General features: G+C 45.1%; 2 protein-coding genes across 4 annotated transcripts in view; one reads left to right on the forward strand and one right to left on the reverse strand.

Annotated features, from left to right (window-relative positions):
- The window catches only part of POMGNT2 (protein O-linked mannose N-acetylglucosaminyltransferase 2 (beta 1,4-)), a 165912-nt gene that overhangs the window by 131924 nt on the left and 9600 nt on the right, over nucleotides 1-24388 (forward strand). The window lies entirely within an intron of this gene.
- On the reverse strand, nucleotides 587-19275 carry GASK1A (golgi associated kinase 1A). The gene is made up of 4 exons (XM_030551039.1): nucleotides 17749-19275; nucleotides 3163-3285; nucleotides 1975-2078; nucleotides 587-988 (listed from the first exon to the last, which is right to left on the reverse strand). Exons 1-4 carry the CDS (start codon nucleotides 19273-19275, stop codon nucleotides 778-780), a joined length of 1965 nt encoding a protein of 654 aa, XP_030406899.1. The 3' UTR covers nucleotides 587-777.

Here is a 24388-nt window from a genome sequence, read left to right on the forward strand (position 1 = left end):
CTGGAGGCCAATGTAGTGTCTTGGCGGTTACTATTTTTTTTATAGTAATAGCAATTGTTTTGACTTGATGAACATGGCACTAACATAACTTGTATCATTTAATCTTTCTCTTAAAAAGAAATGAAAGAAAAGGAAATTGCTTGTGCAATCAGATGGGTGTTTTTTAAATGATCCCCTTTAGATTTTGAAGCTCACACCTCCCTGAAGCTCACATGCTATTTCATTATTTATATGATTCACTTTGGAGGTGCCACCCTTTTTTCTTATGTCAAACCAAATTGGTCATATTGACTATTTCTGAAGCAGTTAAGGCTTAATCAAAAGCCTACTGAAGTCAATGAAAAGACTCCCATTGACTTCTATGAACTTCGGTCAGTCTCTCAAACTGTTCAGTTAATATTTTGCATGTTGGCCTTAGAATTTTGCCATTAACACTCAAGATAAGATTTTTCAAAGGAACCTCAAGGAGTTAGGTGCCTAAAATCTCAATGAGATTCAACTCCTTTGAAAATGCAAGTTGGAGTCAGTGCTCAATAAATACTTGATTAATGCATTTTCCCAGCCTGTGTGTAATGTGTCAGAAATTTTCTTTCCCCCATCTGTCTCTTCCTCGGATCTATTCTGCTTCTTCAGCATGTGCTGCTGAATTTGATTCTCAAGAACCAAGCACTCAAGATCAGCTTCTGATCATAAAAGCTTTAGAGGACTGAAGTATATCCATGGTTGCAACCTTGCACTTTATGTCAGGCGAGTGTGTCGCTCTTGTAGGGGCATGTTTTAAAATGATGAATCCTTAAAGACTGTCAAATTGTGTTCCTGAATGTACTGCAGTAGGATCTGTCCTCTTCTGTTAATGACTTGAAGCAAGGGTCTAAGGCCTTGGTATCCACCCTGGCTTTCCCAGAATTCCTGATCCATGTACAGTGACTTCAGAAGCATGTTCTGTAAACATCCCGATTTGAGCACAGTCACAGCTGTCTCAGGAAAACTGATGAAGACAATCAGAAGAAGGAAAGAAAAGGAGTTGGAAGGATAAAATCAAAGAACTAAGGGGTTAGGGCAAGAGAATAGTGTTTGCTCCATATCTATCCCCGGAAGTAGTCAGAGTTCTGTTCTGTTCATATTTTATGCAAAGCAGAGATTTTTTTTGGTGCTAACTATTTTTCTTGGATGCAGAGATGTAGAAAGCTATAACAGCTTAATAAGCAAAGAGTGAGAGAGCTGTCCCTTGCCCAAAACATTTGAATCTGGGTTTTCAACCCTTCAGTGTTCATGCAGGGAAAATAATATGCTTTATGTTTCTGAGACAGTCATTAGCCGCCCCCAGAGTGAGAGATAAATATTCACCTCAGTGTGAAATATGTGCACATAGGGCCTGATTCTGATCTCACTCTAATTTTATACCACTGTAACTCCATTAATTTCAGTAGAGCCACTCATGATTTACACGGGTGCATGTTAGCTCGGACTGAGGCCTCATATTTGTGTTTCTGATATCTGCATGTAGGACCTTATCCAAACCCATTGAAGTCAATGGGAGCCTTTCCACTATCTTGAAGGGGACCTGGCTCAGCCCCCATATTGAGACTTGAGCGAAAAGGCAGTACAAGAAACTAAGATATACAAACGTGGGATTGCACATCTTTCAGCAGTGGTGTATGTGGAACAAACATTTTTAGCATCGTCTTGGGGGGGTGGGGCAGGGGTCTAGATATCAGTGAGGTATATGTGAATGTAAAGGACTCAGTCTTTCTATTGGATGTGAGCCCTAAGAATCACTATCTAGAAGAAAACTTCCCAAACACAGGCAAGCCCCATCCAGTCCAATTTATTCTCACCAGAGACACATCTGTTTTTGTTAAAGAATCTTAACTGTTCTGCCTTATATATTCTGAAAGGAAGGGAATGTTCTGGTGGCATGGGCTGTGACCCTCTGGTACCGTTAGCTAGAATCGCTTCTGTTGCCCTTCTTACCCATCTATGCCTTCCAGTAGCCTGAAGTTGAGTTTTGCTTCCGGATGGTAAGGTCTGCCTGCATTGTCAATGAACACCAGGCGAGAAGGCTCACTTCCCCGGATCTGGAGGGAAAAAAGCAAGAAGTTCACATTTTGGGGGTTCTTTGAGCTGACGTTTTGGGAGGAAGGGTTATTTGTATGCAAAAAGTGTTTTTTGAATATTTAGGGTTGGCAGCAATGATAGTCCATAGCAAAGGTGGAACCGGGGACCACGTATTAACTCTTAGAGACAAGCTTCTTGTCTGCAGCCAGGCCAGTGCGACTATGTGCTGTCGTTTACCCTTTACCAAAACCACAATTTAACCCAAAAGTCTTAAGTTGCTGAGCACATGTACTAGCTACACCAAATAAAATGCAGAGGGTCACCATGGCCAGGTCCCTAAAGTTAAATTCATCTTGTCCCCAACGATTAAATTGGTCTGTAGTAGATTTCTAAGATGAAAGTCAGATTGTCATTATCTAACATTACTGAGCAATCTCAATGTCATACTTCATTCTTAACTTCCTATTTTATTTATTCTCATCCAGGAACAATATTTGTAATCAGCACGCTATTTGATTTCGTGGTGAGAAGACATGTAGATTGAATTTCATTTGTTTAATATTCTGGCAGAATAAAATGTGCGTGTTGTTGAAAGAATACAGCCACTGTATGACTGCTATGCCATACTGAAATTTTACTTGAGAAGTGTGTACGCAGCCAGAAGGAGATCATGTCATTCTGTTTTTTTAAGTGCTGCAACTTTAAATGGAGAGAGATCTCCCTGCCTCATGCTGTCACACCCTGCATTTCATTTCAGATGCAGAATGTTACAAAGAGAATCACACACTGTGCTTGCTTCTCACTCACTCTCAGGACCAGATTCAGATACACTTGCACTTACTATGCTTTTACTTACGCTGAGCAGCAAATTACTCCACCAGTTGTCCCATTGACTTAGTTATACATATAAGAATCTAACCTGCAGACATTCTTTATTTTCTCTTACCCTGAAATAAAAGTTATCTAGACATATTTTGCTCTTTGTGGTGGGGGTAAAAACATAACAAGAGTCAATAACAGATAACCAGTCTGGCCTGTTAAAAAAAAGATAGAGGTTAGAAACTGAAAGGATGGAGGCAAACATAATGTTTGGCGATATCATACCAGGATATGGACTAGGACCAGTTCTGCAGGATTCCTACATCTGTCATGAAGCATTTCCTCCATGCAGGGTTCTGCAGGGTCTGGCTGAAATCCACAGCAGTAACGGTCCAGGCGGTCATGAACCTGTGGGTGACATTTGAAGTATTTAGAGGCTTCAGGAATTTCAGGATGGTGATGTTAAGTTGTAGTTTAACAGGGAACTTTTCATGCCTGGAAAAAAAAAGCTTGGTAAACTTTAGAGAAAAATCCAGATTATTCTTTAATGAAAGAGCTGTTTATATAAAAAATTGGTGAGTGTTCAGAGAACCATTAAAAAATGTAGCTGCTTTTCTAAACCATTTTGGTTTGGGAAGTGGACTGCTAAGCTCCCAATAACAGGCTTTCCTGCAAGATTTCAGACTTCCTGCTTGCAGTATTTCAATACTCGATGTTTGCATGGACTGAACAGATTCTGTTTCTATCTGAAACCAAGAGGAGATGCATATAAAAATTAAGGCAAAACAAAAAAAATAAGTTAACTGAATTTTTTTGAACCTCAGAAAGGGATTTTCTGAGGCAAATTCAAATGCTGGATGAAGGTTTAGGTTGGTTCCTGTTTTATATGAACCATTTCATCCTTCCCTAATAATATTCGAAACAATTCTTGATAGAAATGCGACGAATGAACAAGGGAGCGTGGGAAATTGTTCTATGTTTGCTTGGCCCGTTAGTGCATTCTTAACACCTGCATAGTGCGGGAATTGTCCTGCGTGCAGTTTGCAGATCAAGGTGGATACTCCACGTGGGGCGCTGTAACTTGCTTTAGCTGCATCTGTGTTTAGCAATTCATGGGCACTTTTGAACCTGCTCCTCCTCACTCATGACAGCCCAATCAATGAAATGCTGATGCCGTCCCTGAAGCCCTGCCCTGGAGCCTTTACTGGAGTGTGCGTTATACAATCTGGGTTGCAGAAACAACTCTCCTCTTGTGGCTCCTTAAACTAAAATATAGACATTAGATTAACAGCTTTGAATTTAGCCTGATATAGGGATGAAGCTATTTAACTTTGGGTTTATTCACCTGGTTTTCAGTAGTGAATGCCCCAATGTTAGAACCACCACTGCTAGGAAGGAGCCACCTCTGGCAGCAACTGGGTCAAATCCTCCCCTGAGTATATGGTTTGGCACAGGGAAGAAGGAATCATTTCATAGGTTGTTATGGGGTCACTACGTTAGCCCATTGCCCTCCTGCTTATGCTTGCCCCATAGAGGCAATGGCTGGTAGAGCCCCCTCATGGCAGACTGGCTGGTCTAAACCGCTCCCCCCACAACCTGCTCCATTTACTAAACCCAGGCAGAAGGTGTTGGGCTGCACGACACCTAGGTATGCATAGACTTTCTACATGAACATGGGCTCCTGCATTTGTCCCTACCCCACTCCTGAAGAGTGGAACCACCTCACTTGTGCTGCACGCATGACACCCCATATCCTTGGAGGAAGAAATAGGATTTGACTCTCCTTCAAGATTAATGTTATTACTATCAAGTGAAACCCAGAAGCCATAACCCCTTTCTAATTTTTCATGTCCCAATCTGTTAGCTTTGTTACAATAAGCTATTGGCTTTTATGCTGCTTTGTACAAGGCAGATGGTCTGCTGTCTCGGTTATATAATAATCACTCCAGAGGTGTGCAAAAGTGCCATGGCTTATACAGGAGACTGACTCACTGCCTCCTCCGAACAAGGCCTGGCCAGAGCACAGCAGCATAAATCAGCTCCTGCAAACACATCACACTTTCCTGAAACAGGACCAGTGCTGCTGACGCAGGCAGCATTTCCAGAGTACGTAGTGAAACTGACCGATTTCGCATGAGGTTGCCAAGGAATCTGGTTCAAACCAGAGACGTGAATCTATAGCCTGGTTTTGGATTATGAACCTGTAACTCAGGTCACGTTTGCTGAGGTTCATGAACCTTTCGGTCAGGCTGGGCCAAATTTCAAGTGAACCTGAGCTGAGTTTCAGGTGCCAAGCGGGGATTTATGATTTTCAGTGGAAATCATGTGATACTAGGTAATTACCAGTTTCAACTTAACAACTACCAGAAATGTTAGCTGAATTGTGTTTTGTCTGAACCCCAGACTCAAATCAAAGCACAGAGGAATAAAGTGATATAAGGACTGCACAGTTTGATTTGTGTGACCATTATATTCCTAGCCCTCTTCGATCCCAAATTAATTAATTTGATCCCATGCTAGTATTTCTTAACACAGGCCCATCAGCTGATGTTTAATGAGGCACTCCAGGCAGTATTTCTCCTTCAGGGAAACCCTAGAGCTGAAGTATTTTCTGAAACGAAATGCATTTGAACTCAGGAAAATGTCACACTTATTCCATGCACATCCTATGTCTAGGTGCCTGAAAGTGCAGCACTCTGATTTCTCCCACCTTTTATGTCATTTTCCATCACAGAAGAATTAATAGTCTGTGCAGAACATAAAGAAAATCTCAGCTGATTTACAGAGAGAGTCAATGTGCTTGTGCACTAGACAGAAGTTTGACTTGACATACTCACTGGGAGACTATGAACAAAATCATAAGTTGTCATGCATAGGAGGAGACATTGGCCACATTTTCAAAGGTAACTGCATTCTAATTTGGCTGTGTACTTATGTCTGCAAATGCAGTGTTGCAAACTGGGAAATTGCACATAAGAATGGGTAATAACATCATGTGACTTCCACCACTCTTGGGGGGAAGATGGCAGCCAACAGCATGCATGCCAGGGAGACAGAGGGTCAGTTTGGATAGTGAGCATCATGGAAATACTCTTATGAAAAGAGGCCTGGGATACTTAATGTTCATGCAGTTCAGACGAGACCTAGATTTTGCAGGTGTCATCTGAAAAACTCCCACAAAATATGTTACATCAGATGCCTATGTCCTGCCTATATCCTGCCTCAGGAGGGAACAGCCCTTTTAGTAACTACACAAGTTACACAAGTAGTCAACTGAGTCTGCTCAGGTGTCTAGAAACAGTCAAGTCACACTGGGCATTCTCAGAGGCTTGAGACATGCATTAATATCATCCACTCATGGTTCTATTACAGTGGTTCTCAAACTTCATTGCACCACGACCCCCTTCTGACAACAAAAATTGCTACACAATCCCACGTGTGGCTGAAGCTGTAGCCTGAGCCCCGCCGGCCTCGGGGCAGGGGGGGAGCGGAAGCCCTCAGGCTTCAGCTTCAGCCCTGGGTTGCAGAGCTCAGGCTTCAACTTCAGCCCCAGGGCCCAATGTGTCTAATACAGGCCCTGCCAACCTCATTAAAAAGGGGTCATGGCCTGCAGTTTGAGAACTGTTCTATTACTCAGCCCCATCCTATTATATTTAAAGATTTAATTAAGATATTAAAAAAAAAGTGAACAGTACAGAGTTTAAGCACAGAAGTTTCTGGTTATCAGGGAATAACATACAGATTATCAAGGGTGCAAAATTTGGTTTAAGATCAGGTGGCATAAGGAATACATAATCTGTAATATCCCCAATTGGGGGTAAAAGGTTAATGGGTCGAAGTACAGACATTGAGATATGAGGGTATGAAGTTCATAAAGTGGCTATGTTCGGGTGTGGAGTATAATGAGTGGATATGATGATGAGGATGGATTGACCCTCATTTGGTGAGATTTAATGTTCAGGGATTTTATAGTTCCAGTTCATATGATCCAACAGAAAAAGTGTCTTAGTCCCTTTCTTGTAGTCGAAGAACAATGTCATTCTGGCTCACGCCTCCTGGTAATGTCGGTGGCCAGTGATGTGCTCAGTGTAGATGTCCCTGGACCATCAGATGGTGTCTGAGACCATGAGGCGCCGACCGATCCCGCAGGTCCGCAGCACACGCTCATTGCAGGGGTCCCAGGGTCCCAGGGCTCCAACAATCAGGGCATCCATTTGCACCTCGTAGCCCTTTGCTCTCAGGGTGTCAGCCCAGGGGTGGAGGGTAATAATTTTCCAGCTTATGAGCTTGGGCTTCGTGAAATGCCGGGATCCTGTTCTCAAAGGAGACCATGACATCGACGAGGATGATATTTTTCTTGGTCTCGTCGGTGATGATGATGTCAGGTCATAGCTGGCTGTTGGTACTGGAGATGGTGCAGTTCACAGAGATCTCCCCCAGGTGTGGTGCGATGGCTTTCACCAGGCGGTTCTGGATAGTGTTGTGGCGCAGCTGCCAGGCTCTGGAGTGGGGTTTGCAGCTGCACAGGACGTGAGGCAGGGTCTCGTTGGAGTAACTGCACTTCCTGCAACGCTTGTCTCGGTTCCTGAGGCGGACGGCTCCACTGAAAGGGACCCAGTTTAGCCGGGCACAGTGGATGAACCGCCAGTTGGCGAAGCGGGTGAAGCCGCCCCCAGCGAGGAAGTGGTTGCTGGCATCCCACTTGCTGGTCAACTCAAAGGCTTTATCCTGGTCCGGTTTATGATTCAGGGTTTCCACATACAGTGAGTGGATGGCGGACTTCAGAGTCCTCTCCAGCAAGCCCCTGGCACTCGGGGTTATGATGGTGTTGTTGTTGGACCTGATCTGCGGCACCTGGACTCCCAGCTCCTGGCACTCCTCACACCACTCCCAGCGGCAGCCAATGTGCTTCCCCAGGCGACGCATGGCATTTTGAGTGCAGGACCACAGTGAAGCAATGTTGCGCCCATCCTGTCCGAATTCCCCATCCAGAGAGCCACTCAGGAAGGTGGAGATGTCTTGGTTACAGGGGGCTCTGCTGATCCGCTTCTCTGTTGCATCATGCAGGGTGTTCACCATGCTGTTCCTTACCGTGGCGTCAGGACATGTCAGCAGGCAGAACGCGTGGGTGATTGTCGCGACATCGCACAGGTCACTTATGCAGGGGACATTGGCACCACTGTGTCTGTGAGCGATGTAGACCAGCTCGTTGCTGGCTCTCTGGGGAAGGAAGAGCTACTTCTTCACCAGCTGCTGGATGATCTTGTCTTCCCTGTTGAGGGGCACCTTCGCCACTGCAGATCCCCTTAGGGTGAACTAGATCCATGGGATCAGGAAGGTGTTCAGGGCATTTATCTTCTGCCAGCAGGGAGGTATCAATCTTGGCAGTGTCTTGCAAGATCTCCTGGATGGTGTCCTCAGGTGTCTGCCGGACATGGAAACCCATCGGCATGCCAAGGTGCTGGTACACCTGCCCCTCTGCCAGGAATGACGGGCTCACCCTGGGTCTGGAACTCTGTTGCCAGCACCGAGTCTCTTTTGCTGCTGTCAATGTGCAGAGTTGAGCATTTCTTCGCATTAAAGCGGAGCCCCATCCAGTCAGTAGCTCAGCTGGTGGCGTCTAGCATACCTTGGAGGCTCTCTGGGTTGTCCACAGTCAGGACCAGGTCATCCACATAGGCCAGAATGCTGATTTTCTTGCGGTGCAGGTCGAAGCCGTTTGGGCTGCTAGAGATGGCTCAGATGAGCGGTTCTATGGCCAGGTTGAAAATGATGGGGCTAAGGGGGCATCCTTGTTTCACGCCGCAGCGGATGGGGATGGTGTCCGTCTCTCTGTCCATGGTGCTGATGGTGGTGGTGCAGTCCTTGTAGAGGTCCCAGAGGATCTGGATAAAGGTTTCTGGCATCCCGAACTCTCCCAGGGTGGCAAAGATATGATGATGGGGTATGGACCCAAAGGTGTTGGTCAGGTCAAGCCAGGCTACGGCGCACTGCCTCTTGGACCTCCTGGCCTCCTGAATGGCCATCTGAAGGAGGAAGTTGTGCTCGTAGCATCCCGGGCAGGACATGAAACCCTTCTGCACTGAGCTGACAGCGCCCCTGCACACTGACCAGTCCATGATTCTTGCCGCGAGGCAGCTGGCATACAGCTTTTAGATGGTGGAGCAGAGGCAGATGGCCCTCCAGTTGCTGGGGTCGTCTCGTTCACCTTTTTAGTGGATGAGCACAGTCATGGACTTTTTCCAGGAGCGGGGAAGGTGGTGGAACTGCTTGTATTTGTTGAAGATGGCAGCAAGCACCAAGCAGCTGGGGTCTCGCTTCTTCAGCAGGTGGTAGCGGATGCCATCTTTTCCAGGGGCAGTGTTTTTGGTCCTCGTCAGCCTCGTCTGCACCTCCTGGGGGGGAAATCTCACTCCAGGTCCTCTGTGAGGGCGATCTGGGGTAGCGGGAGAAGGCACTCTGGGCGTCGCAAGCTGGTCTGGGCCTCATGATCAAACACATCCTTGAAGAAGGAGTAGAGCCTCTCGGGCTGGATGGCACAGTGGGAGGAGGTCCCGTCAAGGATCTCCCTCATGGCTTTTGCCTGGTTCGTCCTGTATAGTTTCTGAATACGGGATGCAGCCACTGGATTGTAGCGACAGCCGACATCCCCTCTCCTACTTTCTCTGGCAGTGTTGTTATGGCTCGGCACAGGGAATCTGCAAGTGGCCCATGAAGCCTCCTGGGGTTCCCTCCTTCTGGCTGTAATTTCTGCAGATAGTTCTGTGGTCAGTCTGTCCGTCAGAGTGTCAAAGTTCTCGAAGTCCTCAGCCTTTGCCAGCTTGTCCATCCAGGCGGATTGCCATGGCGTGGCGACCGTCGCTTGCGGCCATCGCTCCTCCTGCTGCGTTGTCTCCACAGGTTTGGGTGCTGTGGGGACAGTCTGCGGCCTTGTTGTCCCTCAGACTGGGGGGCGGTCTTCAGGTGGTTTTGGGGGAGGGGGTCCTGATATGGTGGGGAGGGCAGCTGTTGGTGTCTCCGAGGCAGCACTGGATCTTCCAGTGCTGGACTTTGGAGGGGCACGGTCGTGTTTGGAAGCACTGGGGATGGTTCTGGTTCTTCTGTGGGCGGTATCCAGCTGGGGGGTCCTCAGTGGGGCATGGGTTTTTGGCAGTCAGAGGCTCGCTGGGTAATCTTGGAGGAGGTGTTGGATCTCGCGGGGGCGGGGTCCAGCCGTGGGATCTGGCGGCTGTGGGAGGCTCCTCCGCTGGCTGGGTCTCGCCGTGCGGCCTGAGGGGTGGTGCTAGTTGCTCCTATGGCAGGGCGGCATGAGGTTACCTGTGGGGGAGCGCTGCCCCGTCTCATATCCGCGTTGTGCTGGATGGTTTCTATGAGGTCGCTAAGGCATCTGGTGAGGTTGCTGACTTGCGAGGTGGCGGTGATCCCCACCTGGCAAGTCAGCAACCTGTTCTATTACATCATTTTATTAGCATACTCAGACCCATCCTACTATATAATACCTTCCTTTCTATCCCCGCTCCTCCTTTGCTGAAGGCTGACCCCAGCCCACATTGTGTTTTCCTTAAAAAAAACCTCCTTTGTTTGGTACTCATGGTAACTGTTGTGTGCCCATCTGGATATGAATGTATTGCCTCTGTTCCACCCACTAGAATGTGGGAGGCTGTACCTTTTAGCATGTTGCTAGGAGACTGTTTTTAGGAAACCAAGGAATAAATGTATATAGAATAACAGAAGTTATAAGGTACAGGCTGAGTCTGACATCTGACTTAAGCCTCTCTCCAGGAACTGGTTTGGCTAATTGTCCCTGGCTGACGACGTGCACAGTGCAGCGTTGACACACTTTCTCTCGACTGACATCTGCTCCCCTAGACAGTCTGTGTCTTTATTTATGTATAGGCAGAGCTAAGGTATGACCATATTCCACCTAGGCTTTACCTATACAGCTTATTACATCTTGTACATTTCTGTAATAGAAACAGACACACACCATCCATCTAATGATCTCAAATGCTTTCTAAGCATTAATGATTTCAGCCTCTCAACCACCCTATGAAGGAGGTAAGTATCATTATACCACTTGTACAGGTGAGGAAGCTGAAGCAGAGAATTTCAGTGACTTAGCCAAGACACCAGAGACTGTTTAGAGCAGTACCAGGAATAGAATTCAGATCTACCAACTCAAAGGTCTATGATTTAGGGATGAGACTGTGCATTATATCTGGGGTTTGCAAGGGTTCATCCAGCCTGGAAGATTTACCATGTTATAACACTTTGCAGGCTTCATACCAAAAGAACAAAGCACAATCTGGAAAAATTCATGCCCCGGCAAAGACTCAGAAAAAGTTTAAATAAGTTTCAACCCTTCCAAAATGGTGGCAAGTAACTCTCCATGAGCAGTATATGTAGCTTATGACAGTATAGCCAAAAGTACCATTATGGCCATCGTATAGTGTGACTTCCTGCATAACATATCATAACCTTCACTCTGATTCTTGCACTGAGTGGAATGAAGAAAGGTGGGGAGTGGGAACCATGGTGTGAGCAGGGGGAGAGGGGGATGTGAGCAGGATCAGGATGGGGGAGGGTGGGATGGAGAGAAGCAGAGGGAGACAAGGGCAGGCTGGGGGCACAAGGACAGACGAGTCTATAGCCACTACAGCACACACACCTTTATTCTAGCATTTCCTAACTTTGGACGGCTTAGCTATGAAACCTGAATAATGTTCTTTTAATGTAGTTGTTTTTTTGGATGAACTCAACATTTATATTGTGGGAATGCCTAGAAGCTGCCCAGTTCAGGGCCCCAGTCATGATAGGTGTTGTACAAACATATATGGTAGATGACCATCCTTGCCCCAAAGAGCTTGCTATTTAGAAGAAAAGACCCAAAAGGCAAATGATGAAAACAAGTGGGTTGTGGTGGGGAGTGGGAGGGAGATGGGGTAACAGCAATAACAGGGTGGGTGCAATTCTTAGCCAGTCAGGAGCAGTGATCACAGCTCTCCACCTACCTAGCAATCAGCTGATTATAGTTTGCTATCTGTATTACAGAAGAGGTGAACTGTCTCTGCATTTGGACACATAAAGGGCAGCTTGGAAGAAATAACAAAAGAGCATGTCAGAGACATGCTAATAATGGCTGGCACTTGACTCAGTCCCCACCTTCGTCTGACAGACCTGGCATTTGTTGACTTTGAGGATATTCTGAACCCCTTACCTATTTTCTACTTTTGTTGAAGGATGGTGTGTTGAGGGATGAGAGAGGCTCAGATCGAGGCTGGTTATTCTAGAGGTTATTTTATTTTCCCAGACAAGTGCTATATTTTCTCTGGGTTGATGTGTGTGGGCAATTCCTTGTGTGGCTGATTCTTATTTACACTGAGGCTCCTTAACACTGTTCTGGCAAAGTGAAGGGGCCTTAATGAGGGCTCACATTATATATGCATGCACTTTCCAGCCCCTTTACACTGCCAGAGAGGGACAAAGGGGCCTCAGTGTCAATGAGAATCAGACCCCATATATAAAATTTTGGACAAAACGTGGCCAGTTTCTTTCCTGTGACGTCGTCTACATTTTACATGAAAGGTTGCAATGTAAGGTTCAGACATCTCTACCCGCCATGGAGACTTAAATCATGTGGAACTGGGTCATTTGGGCCTAATTCTACCTCCACTGAAGTTAATGGGAGTTTTGCTATTGACATCAAAAGGGACTAGGATTTGGATTAATTTAACCTATTGTATTTTGATGGATTCCTGCCATGTTTACCATACGATCAGTGTTGCCAGTTGAGGCAGGAAAGTGTAGACAAAGGCAGTATTATTGAGCCAAATGAAGAGAGAGATGATATGTGAAGTGATCAGCCAACTCAAAGCTAAAAGTCACTACCTAAGAGATGAATGCTGCAGACATTGCCAAACTGGGAGATAACTGAAACAGAGGTGTTCTAATCCTGCTTTCTAGCAGCAGTGCTCAGCGAGTGAACAGCAGTGTTCACAATACACTGTGTGCTCTCTTCTGGTAATTTTTCTTGGCAGTAAACTTTTTGCCTGTGGAGAGAGGTTCACAGAGGTTCACAGAGAATCATGTTAGTGAGCTACAGTATGAAAAATAGGCGGAGTCTCTGTGAGGTGTTTGTAAAGGATTTTGATCAGTGCAGCTGGCCTTTGGGAGCCAATGTGAAATAACTGTATATTAGAGAGGCTGCAAATAATAGAGGCACTGCCTTACGGGAAAGACCCATAGAACATAATACAGAATGATAATCCTTGCATGGAATTTTTGGATCATCCTATAGAATCCACTACTGAATTCTATTCCTGCTCCAAAATTCTACAGAATGGTTCAGGATTCAAAGGATTTCATTCTCTATTAAATCCTATAAGGTTTTGAGTAATTTCTGAAGAACTTTGTTACATTTCTATAATATCCTTCTGGCTTCATCCTTATTTAGCTTTATAGGACTTTTCCATTAGTGATGATCTCTTTGGAGCTATTGAGAAACTCTGTGGTTTGTTTTTGTCATTTGGTCTGCTTGCACCTTACGTAAAAGTCTCCCTCAAACATCATCCTTTCCATTTAGGGCCCAATCTTCACATTGAATCCAATGAGATTTTTGCTATGGGGCCCAATTTTCCCACAGGAGGCTGGATCAGGCCCTTGAAGTGTTCTGAGTGGCAGGGCAAGGAAGTAGAAAAGGGAAAAAACTTGTCCCGAATCTTCCTCTTCCTGGTATTTTTGAGTCACTGTCTGGTTTCTGTCTGGTATGCCCATGGCCCACTGTAGTCTCCCCATCACTGCTCTGGTTGAATCTGAGATCTACCATATCTCTTCGAAGGAGGAGAGGCAGTAGCTGTTCACATGGTGCCTTGGCAATCAGTCCACAAAGGGGCATTGGTGTTCTCCAGTAAGAGAGTTACTTTCCTAAGCCTCCTGGCCCAGAGATAAATTGCTACTCTGGAGTTGTGGAAAATTATGAATCAAAGAGCAAAGAAGGAATCTATTCTGGACAGCTTTTTCCTGGGGGGAAGGGGGCACCAATAACATTCACTGTCAGGGCCTGACATCACACAAGCGTATGCTCATGGCTGGAGATGGGAAGTGGTGGTATTGGAATGAGGGGGCAGAGAATGAAAAAAACTAAAAATGTATAGGTCCATAGGACCTATACACAGCTGGCGTAAATCAATGTATCTCCACTGACTTCTATGGTGATTTACACCCGCTGAGGATTTGACCATATGGTTTTTAAATAAAAACACCAAGGGTGAAGTCCTGGTCCCATTGAAGTCAAGAGAATTTTCCCACTGATTTCATTAGGGCCAGGATTTCACCCCATAATGCCACCATCTCAAACCCGGATGTGTTTATTAGTAAGTTCTAAAGTAACAGTCCCACACAAAAAAGCCGATCCCAGAATTTCCATTTCTGCTCTTTAAACACTTATTTTATTTCCTGCTAGATTCATTTTAAATATGAATGCTAATAGTTTTAATGTAAAATATTCCAGTCATGACTGGATTTGTTAAATCTAGCCATGATTGACCCCTTCTGCGAGCCATACTTTGAGGTTATAAAGATTAATGGTTAAGCTCTGCCAAGAAAAAAAAAAGGTAATGGAAACACATATTTTAGCAGAGATTTTTTAAAACCTTTCAGATAGTTTTTTTCCCCCAATGCTTGTCCCTACAGTGCTAAGTAATACCCCTGAGGTGTATAAATAAGACTCCATCTCCCATATAAACCATCTCTTCTTCCTCTCAGTTGCCCCTAATAACTCAAATTCTCTGTTCAGAGACACTGTAATAATCCCCCATAGCAGCAGGTTCTGATTTTCCAGATGGAAGATTAAGCACTCTTAATCCACACACAGAAGAGAAGGAAAATCTCCATGATGGGGAAAGGATCCTGGTTAGAGAAAAAAAAGCTGATTTTCAGCAACAAAAAGACACCAGGAACAAAAGAGTCTGGATAACATGAGACTGACATAAGATTCTTTTAAATGAGCATGACCTCACACCAGTGTGAATCAGGAGTAACTCCACCCAAACTGGTGGGGTTACACCAGGATAAAACTAGAATAAGTGAGATCAGGATCAGGTCTGATGTGTCTGAAGCTTGCCTGTGTATCCATGTTCCCCTTCAAGTCCAAAGGGCTTTGCATGCACAAACTATACAAAAGCACAACTTTACACTGAGCTTCCAAACTGCACAGTACATTGAGAAGTGATAAAGCAGCTTTCTCCCCCTTCCACACACATTGATTATTAAATATATTTACTGAAGATTGACAGCTACGCCAAGACTGATTTGTGAAAGTAAAGACATTTTTGTTTAAATGTGCGTTGTAAATGACAAAAAAGGCCTTTTTGTGCTTCTCTCTCTGATACAGAAAGCAGGTTGGAAGGGCTTTTGGTGTTTGAAAATGTGCTTGGGTTATATTTGGTTGGTTGAGGTGGGGAGGTTCAAATTAGAAAATCAGGTCCTGTCTAGGCTTGAAGACACTACAAGTACTAATGAAACGGTGACATCAGGAGGTTAATGAGGACCAAAAGCTCACAGAGTAGGACACTACTGTACATAATAGCAAATGTACAGCTTTGCCAGGACAGTATGGGGTTAATGTTAGAGAGGGACAAGTGTGTATTTTGTAATTAAAAGTTGCTGTTTCTACTAGGCTGCTTTTACCCACTGGTAAGCCAAAGAGTTCTTGACACCTTCTTTTCTAGGAAACCTAATCCTCTGCCCATAACCCTATGCCAACGTTTTTGAGGAAGCCTGGTATACTTCAGGCATCACTGTTTGACTTGGTTGGCGTAATGCTAACCAGGAAATGAGTGGCAAAGACCCAGCAAAACTAGATGAAGCTCCTTGCTTTGCTGCACAATTCTCTACTTGAAGAGTAGTTCATTCTGCAAACAGACTGAGTCTGGTGGTTTAGGAAGTTTGCCACACTTGATCCAGCGACTATGACACTGAAGGTTTGTTCGGAATGGAAAGCTACTGTGTACTGTTTCAGTCTTTTCCAGTGTCAAGTCCCAGACACTCCGAAACCTGAAAAATTCAAACAAATGATAGTGACAGCTTCCCTGGTATAGTGGCAGCAATCCAGCATATCCCTGCTAAAGGCAGAATTCCCTTGGTTTGGTGTCAGTTTCAGGCTTCTGACTGAATCAGTCATCTGTGAGACAATCCTTGTACAGAGGTCTACTGATTGATGATCCAGGCTTCCTGTTCTTTATCTGCGGTTTGAGAATTCAAATAAGATTAGATGATCATGACAAACTGAAAAGTTAATGAAAACATGAATGAGTTCAGACTGCAGGCATTCGGTGGTCCTGCTAGGAATACAGGGTTGTCCTGAGGATGAGTGGAGTCTCATGGTAACAAAGCTTACAGACGGTGAGCTATACTTATGGTGTAAGTCACCACAGCACCTTTTATGTCAATGAATCTACACTGATTTATTCCAGCAAGAGATCTGGCATCAGTATCCAGCCAGCCTCCTTTCCCCCTCCCCCACCTTTGCTCTTCAAGGCTCAATCAGGCAATCTTTCCTCGGGTAAGTAATGCCATTCAGTCCACAGGATGATTATCTGAGCCCTGTGTCACAGGTTGATTATCAAACGGTGTTGTGAACTCCACTAATCTGATTCATAATGACTCACAGCCATGGGGTAGTGGTACAGTGCTCAGCACATGGTGATGACCTCATAAACCTACTTTAACTCAGGGTACAAAATCATCCTAATTAGATGATGCCACTTGAATATGAAAGGACTATTTAAAAAAAACTTCCACTTTTGCACATTTGTCCGGGATCCATTTTAACCACAAATCTGCATGGAAAAAAACACTGTTTCCTACTTTGAAAACAAACAAAGTCAGTGAGTTTTTATTTCAGATGTTAATTTGGGTTCGGAAACCAAACAATCTGGGCCTAAATTCTGCTTTCTCTTTCACCCTTCCATTTGCTTTCACTGCGCCGTGACGAGTTCTGTTCAGCGAGGTGTCTGAAGACGGACTGCATGAGCTTGGATGGAGACACACACCTTTGCCTAGGCTACTTTGACTATTCTGGAAGCCAGGCATCCTTGCGTTTTAATCCTGGCTCGATCACTGATATGCTATGTGACCTGGGGCAAGTCATTTGGCTTTGTGCCTTAGATTCTCCATTCATAAAATCGGAATAATAATGCTTACCTGTCTGCCGTCCAGCAGTTTGTGAGGGTAATTAGTACTTCTAAAGCATTTTGACTATGGAAAGTCTTTTACTAATGCCACGTATAATTATAGAGACACGGTGGGTGAGGTTGAGACTGATGAGAGAGACAAGCATTTGAGCTACACAGAGCTCTTCTTCAGGTGTGGGAAACAAAGTCAGAGTGTCACTGCGAAATACAAAGTGGAACAGATTGTTTAGCACGTTTTAACTACTTACGCTTAATAATCTGTTCCACCTTGTATGAAGCAGTGGCCCTTTGAGTAAGTTTCTCAGACCTGAAGAACTCTGCATAAGCTTGAAAGCTTGACTCTCTCATCAGTGGAAGCTGGTCTAATAAAATATATTACCTCACTCACTTTGGTTTTCTAATATCCTGGGACCAACACTTCCACAACAAACACCGCATACACATATAATTATGAGAGTAATAAGGTGTACTTCTGCTGGCTTTGTTTGACTCTTTTTTTTTTTTTTTGGACACTCCGGAGTTGGAGACCTTCCCAGATTTCCCCTCTCCCTAACTTTGTGAAACAAGACTTTCACTGAAACAAGACTTATAGCTATGCCCAACACACACACACACACACACACACACACACAAAAGAGAAGAAAAAGAAAGACAGGGATTGGTTCACCACCAAGCATACCTGTAGGAGAAAATCAAAGAGCGCCAGTTTGGCCCACTCTGTGTGCAGGACGCTCAAACATGGAGCTATTCCAAGGGCTGCCCTGGAATCTGCCATGCCACACCGCTGCTGCAGCAGAGACTGGTACTGTAGCCATCCCAGTGCAAAAGAGTTCTGGTCATTGTTGGCATCATCTAGGTGCTGGATATCTGGCACCCACCATATGATGGGCCTCGCTGCACCATTGGTGTATTTGTAGGGCAGCAGGGGACTGTCGAATTTGCGGGCCACTGCAGGCAGACTCCTATTCAGCCCCAACACTCTGTCCAAGTGGAAAGCTAGCACCTCATAGAGGTCACTGGGCCGCTTTATTAATCCACAGAGCCCATCAGAACAGTCTCGTTTAGCGTCAGATAGGGAAGTGTCTTGGCTGACCAAAAGACTGACTCTCAGTATTTGTCCATGGGCAGGAATTCTGGTTTTGGTCACCACTTCGCTATTTGCCAGCCATTTCATCTTCTGCACATCGTCTGCAGTAAACCAAGGTGGGATCTTCTCACCAAACCTCAGGTGGCCCTCCCATTTGGCAGAAAGGGCATCTTCTGGAGTTTTCATACACCATTCAGATGTCTGTAACTGCGTGGCCACACTCACCCAGAAATGAGCTCCTGCCTCTCCAGGCCCCTGGGAGTAACTGCCTGTCCCTCTCTGCGTGCCTGCTGTACCTTTGAAGGGCAGCCTGCTATCTACTTCTGAGATAAAGGCTTCAATTGAATCTGAATGTTGCGGCTCAGCACCAGCTGCCTGCACATCTGGTTTGCGTTGGTCCTGTGCCACAGTTGGCTGGCTTGTAAAAGAGTTCTTAAGAAGTAAAACAAACTCCGGCTTTCCTTCCTGAAAACCCCTTTTATTGCTGAGTGAAGGAGAAAAGAAAGGGGCCTCCTCCATTTGTGGTTTCATATCTGCCTTTTTCCCTGTCAGCTTATAGAAATGAACATTGTTCTCTGTATTCTTTAGAGAAAAATGAGTATTAAGCTCCCTTTTCTTCTCACCACTGGTCCTGTGGGGAATGTTTTCATGCTGTAATTTACTGCTGGCTTCAGAGCTTTTCACAACGTTATGTTTCCTAATCTCTCCTTTGTGCTTTCTCTTTGCTTTCAGCAGTGTGTGGTTTTGTCGGCGCAGGCTGCTTAGCTGGTTCTTTGGCTTGCAGGCAGAGTGGGGATAGTGTGAGGATTGCCTTTCCTGATCGGTGCCAGGGGGAGTGGGTTCCCATTCTCTGTGATCAAAACTCCTGGCCTGCCGGGGGACAGAGGCAGTGGTGTTTGTCCACAGACGCCTGGGCTGGATGACTTTCCCATGTGGCTCAGCCAGTGCCAAGAACTGGAAATCGGACTCAGTTGGAAGCAGCAGAGGAAAACTAGTAAATGCCACCACAGAGAAGGCAAGCAAGAAGCAGAATCCAGCCACAGGTGGTCTCTTCAGCATCATTCTTCTCCGTGATCTCTGAGCCTGTGGAGTCAGAAAGGACAGCCTTATTGCCTGCATCACGGGGGATAGCTAGAGCTAGGGCAGAAAGCTGTCTTCATGAAATGTATTGGCCTGCAAGGAGTTGGGTTGACCAATGCAAATGGTATCTGTAGATCATATTGTGTTAGCACTCGCTAAGGCTCCAGTTCAGCTCCCACTAATGCCAGTAGAAAACCCCCAATGACATCAATGGGAACAGAACTGGGCTGTGATGTAACTCCATGGGCTTCACCAAGGCTGAATTTGGCCTGAAGAGTAGAAGAAAATGAAAAAAGCAGAGATTTTAATTAAAAAGGCAGTTGTGCAGCATCCTGGCCATTGCAAAACACGCCTCACTGAATAACCAGCAGACTGATAATGTCTTATTATTGGGGACAGTGGAAGAGCAGGAGAGGTTAAAGGACCATCTGGATTATCAGTATATAAGGAATGTTCCTCAGTGGTGGATTTGCTAATATTGCAGGACTTTGATCTGTATTTACCATATCTCTCTATATCTCTGCCTTGTCTCTGTCTCATTCTAGTTTTGTATAGATTCATACATCCCAAGGCCAGAAGGGACCACGGTGACCACCTAGTTTGACCTCATGTGTAACACAGACCATAGAATTGCCCCCAAAATAATGCCTAGAGCAGATCTTTTTGTGAAACATCCAATCTTGATTTAAAAATTGTCAGAGCTGGAGAATGACCCTTTGTAAGTTGTTCCAATGGTTAATTACTCTCACAATTAAAAACTGGACACCTTATTTCCAGTCTGAATTTGCCTACTTCAACTTTCAGCCACTGAAAGTTTTACCTTTCTCTACTAGATTGAAGAGCCCGTTATTAAATATTTATTCTTCATGTAGATACTTATAGACTGTAATCAAGTTACCCCTTCACCTTGTCTTTGTTATGCTAAGTAGACTGAACTCCTGGAGTCTATCACTCCAAGGCAGGTTTTCTAATCCCTTAATCATTCATGTGGCTCTTCTCTTCTCCCTCTCCAATTTTTCAACATCCTTCTTGAATCGTGGTCACCAGAACTAGACACAGTATTCCAGCAACAGTCGCAGCAGTGCCAAATACAGTGGTAAAATAACCTCTCTACTTCTACTCAAGATCCCCCTGTTTATGCATCCAACAATTGCATTAGCCCCTTTGGCCACAGCATTGCACTGGGAGCTCAAGTTCAGCTGGTTGTCCACCATGATGCTCAAATCTTTTTCAAAGTCCCTGTTTCCCAGGATCTAGCCCCTCATCCTACAAGTATGGCCAGCAGTCTTTGTCCCTAGATATATACATTTACATTTAGCCATATTAAAATGCATTGTTTGCTTGTGTCCAGTTTACCAAGAAATCCAAACCGCTGTGTATCAGTGACCTGTCCTCTTCATTATTTATCCCTCTCCAACTTTTGTGTCATCCGCAAACTTTCAATGATGATTTTATGTTTACTGCCAGGTCATCAGTAAAAATGTTAAATAGTGTAGGGCCATGAACCACTCCCTGTGGGAGCCCACTAGCAACACATCTATTTAACGATAATAACCCATTTACAATTACATTCTGAGACCTGTCAATCAGCCAGCTTTTAATCCATATAATGTGTGCCCTGTTAATTTTATATCTTTCTAGTTTTTTCATCAAAATTTCATGGTGCCCCATGTTCCAGTGCCCACCCTATGTTCTGCTAAGTTGGCTCACCTTCTTCTCCCTGTTACAGCCTTCTCCCACAAGAAGCCTCACACCTTTATTGTTTATGCTGTCTATCACACCTGAACATCCTCTCTGGCCTCTGTCCCTCATAACCTCACCCGCTTCCTTCAAACACCACCTCAAACTACTCTTCTGAGCCTTCCTTTGCTCATCTCCACTCTCATCCTCTCTCCTCAAATTTTAGCATCATTAAATAAATGTAAAATAAATCTGTGTTTGAAAACCTGAATAAAAAGGAATGAATAGGATGGGTATGTAACAAAGAGCATGCCACATTTTTACTTGCCTATGGCATCCTTTAAATAATAAGCAATGGGTGGTGAATTTAAAACCGTTATGTACTGTTAGCCCATAATACTTCTATTATGATTAGTAATATGTTGACACTTAGGAGCCCAGTTGATGACCCGGAGCCCATTGCACTAGGCACTGTACGAACGCAGTACAAACAGACTCAATAAATTGTAAACCGCCTAAATATGTTTGTGTCGGGATAGCAGAAAGTTAACTCAAGCAATTGAACAATTCTACTACTTACTCTCTAGGCAGATTTCTACTGCATTTAACTTTGAGTCTTTTGTGCTGTACCCAGATATTCCCTTCCCCTTACTGAGCAAAGTATCACATCTCCTCAAACTGGTTTCCCTCTGTGAGCTGTGCAGAAAGTTGGCTATAGCAAGTAAGTCCTCAGTGACCTGTGTTTTTTATTCAGCCACGGATTCCTTCAGCCCCCTCCTTAGCAAGCTGGCCCCCCTCTGCTCATCATACCCATACAGTAAATCAGAAGGAAAGCTCACACCCACCAATTTACTTGACAGTGTCTCTCCCTGAGTGCTCTATTCAGTCCTACAGTTTCCCAGATGAAGGGGCAGCATAGCAGGAACCAAACTGTGACTCAGTCACAATTCAGTCTCTGCTTCCCCCTTGCTCCATAAGAGGAGTAAGCTATGGCAGTCCATTTCCTGGAGCAGCTGGGCTGACCACCAGGACGTGTATGAGAGGGGGAGTAGGAGACCCCGGGAGGCTGCTGTTGTGACTCCAGCACCGATAGCCAACACAATAGCGTAAGGGGGTATCTCACACCCCATGCTCGCCTGCATGGATGCAGATCGGGGCCCGTGACAGAGCCCGAAGTTTTGCCAAGCCAACTTCCTATTGTATTTTACTTTTGGCGCAATGGAAATGGACTTACCTGCCAACTGTGTATTGAGGAAGTGACACTAATAACTGTATAGACTCACTCACCGATGGGTTTTGTAAGGTAATGTGTGACAGTTGTAACCCCCTCCTTTGGGACAATGCAACCCAACATCACAATGCAATGCAGAACTGCTGCAGTCCCGATGGGAGGGGGGTTATGTGGAGCAGGAGAGCTCCGCCTGATGTCTCTAAGGCCTGGTCCACACTACGCTGTTAAACCGATTTTAACAGCGTTAAATCGATTTAACGCTGCACCCGTCCACACTACACTGCTCTTTATATCGATTTAAAGGGCTCTTTAAATCGATTTCTGTACTCCTACAAAACGAGAGGAGTAACACTAAAATCGATATTACTATATCGATTTAGGGTTAGTGTGGACACAAATCGACGTTATTGGCCTCATTATTTTACAGTAGCTACCCACAGTGCACCGCTCCAGAAATCGACGCTAGCCTCGGACCACGGACGCACACCACCGAATTAATGTGCCTAGTGTGGACACGCACAATCGACTTTATAATATCTGTTTTATAAAATCGGTTTAAGCTAATTCAAATTTATCCTGTAGTGTAGACATACCCTAAGAACAGGGTCTCCGTCTGCTTAGCAGGTCTGAGCATGTTCCTGTAGCAGGTTTACACTTATCAGAGCTTCATTGTGTTTCTGTATATGCCTGGTTTGGTGAGCAATGCACTCAGCTCCCACTTCCATGTGTTCTTTCAAAAGGTCTAGTTCTGTCACAGCTGGCGGGTTTGCAGCTTTGGGGCCTCCTTCGGCACAAGAAGAATTGCTAAGATTAAAAAATGCTTGCAGTGTGATTTATGTCAAGTGGCTCCTGACAGGCATCCTAAATAAGAATCCAGTCAGAGCAGAAGCTGACCTGTTACAGATTTTCAGGCATTTGTTTAGCCGTATAACTGAAACAAAGGAGAAAAACATTACCGTGGAGGCATTTTTCAAGGTAAATGTGTAGTATTAAAAGCTTAGGCAACAAAAATGAATGATCATTCAAATGAATTTTATTCACCTCACCCTTTTGGTTGAGTCAGTCACAGATGAAATATAAATTCTTTCATTACTTAGTGCTTGTTTACATCTGGCCCTGGTTTCTAGAGACTGTTTTTGGCCCATGTGAAGGGTGATGTTCGCCCAGTTCCCACATCACATTTGACACTAAGGCTCTGTCTGCATTGTGGGCTAGGGCTGTGATTACCCTGTTCAAGTCACATATGCGGGGTAGCTCTCATCGAAGTAGCACGAGTATGAATAGCAGTGTAGCCATGGTAGCACTGATTCCAACAGCAGGGACACAGCTGAGCCATGCAAAGCACATGCCCACTGGTTCCATGAGGGTTTGTGCTCAGCATGGCTCAGACATGCCTCCACTGCCTCTACCTGTGCTACTGTGGCTATGCTACTATTTATACCACAGCTAGCTCGATGGGAATATGTGTACACAAGCAGGGGTGTCACATCCCCAGCTTGTAGTGTAGGCATAGCCTAATAGTAAAAGGGTCCCCTAACTGGCAATCCCAGCCAACAGACCAAGGGCCGAATGGGCATGGAGAATGATCTACCTTCTTTTCCCTAGAGGTAGTTCCCCTATGGGAGGCAGGGCAGCATGGGGAGTTGCATTGCCTCTGTCTGTGCTGTTCCTAGTCTGTGAATAGAGGGCGCCCCACTCCAGGGCTGGAAATCTGGCACAAAATTCACTTAGAAAAGTGGAGACCAATATAAAAAGGATTGAAGACATCATTACCATTAGTCAGTGTTTATAATTGTGCAGTAGATGGATTCTTATATTTTAAAAAAATGGTAAAACAGGTGGTGCCTTGTGTGCCCAGGTTGCAGACATCTGTCTGTCAGTGACCCGGAGAATAAGCTCAGACTGAGGAATGTTAGGTTGGTGGAGGTCCAAGAAAGAACTGAATCAGAAACTGAGAAATTATTCTTATTTTGGCATGATGAGGAAAGCGGTAGAAAGGGCTCCTCTGACTTTCCCTGTGCAATGGAGTGTGATTTGTTGCATTCCACCAGTCAATACTTCTCACTGTTATCCTCTGGCATGGGGTGAAATCCTGCCTCCTCCTCTTCCTCCTCCCCCATCCCGCCTTCAAGCCTGTGAGAGTTTTGCCAGTGACTTTGATGGGGACAGGTTATTCAACAAAAAAGTGACCCTTTTCAGAATAATAGCCCCGTTTCATTTCAATGCCATGCATGTATCTAA

The sequence above is a fragment of the Gopherus evgoodei genome, chromosome 2 (assembly GCF_007399415.2).
Source record: "Gopherus evgoodei ecotype Sinaloan lineage chromosome 2, rGopEvg1_v1.p, whole genome shotgun sequence".
NCBI classification, from domain to species: domain Eukaryota; kingdom Metazoa; phylum Chordata; order Testudines; family Testudinidae; genus Gopherus; species Gopherus evgoodei.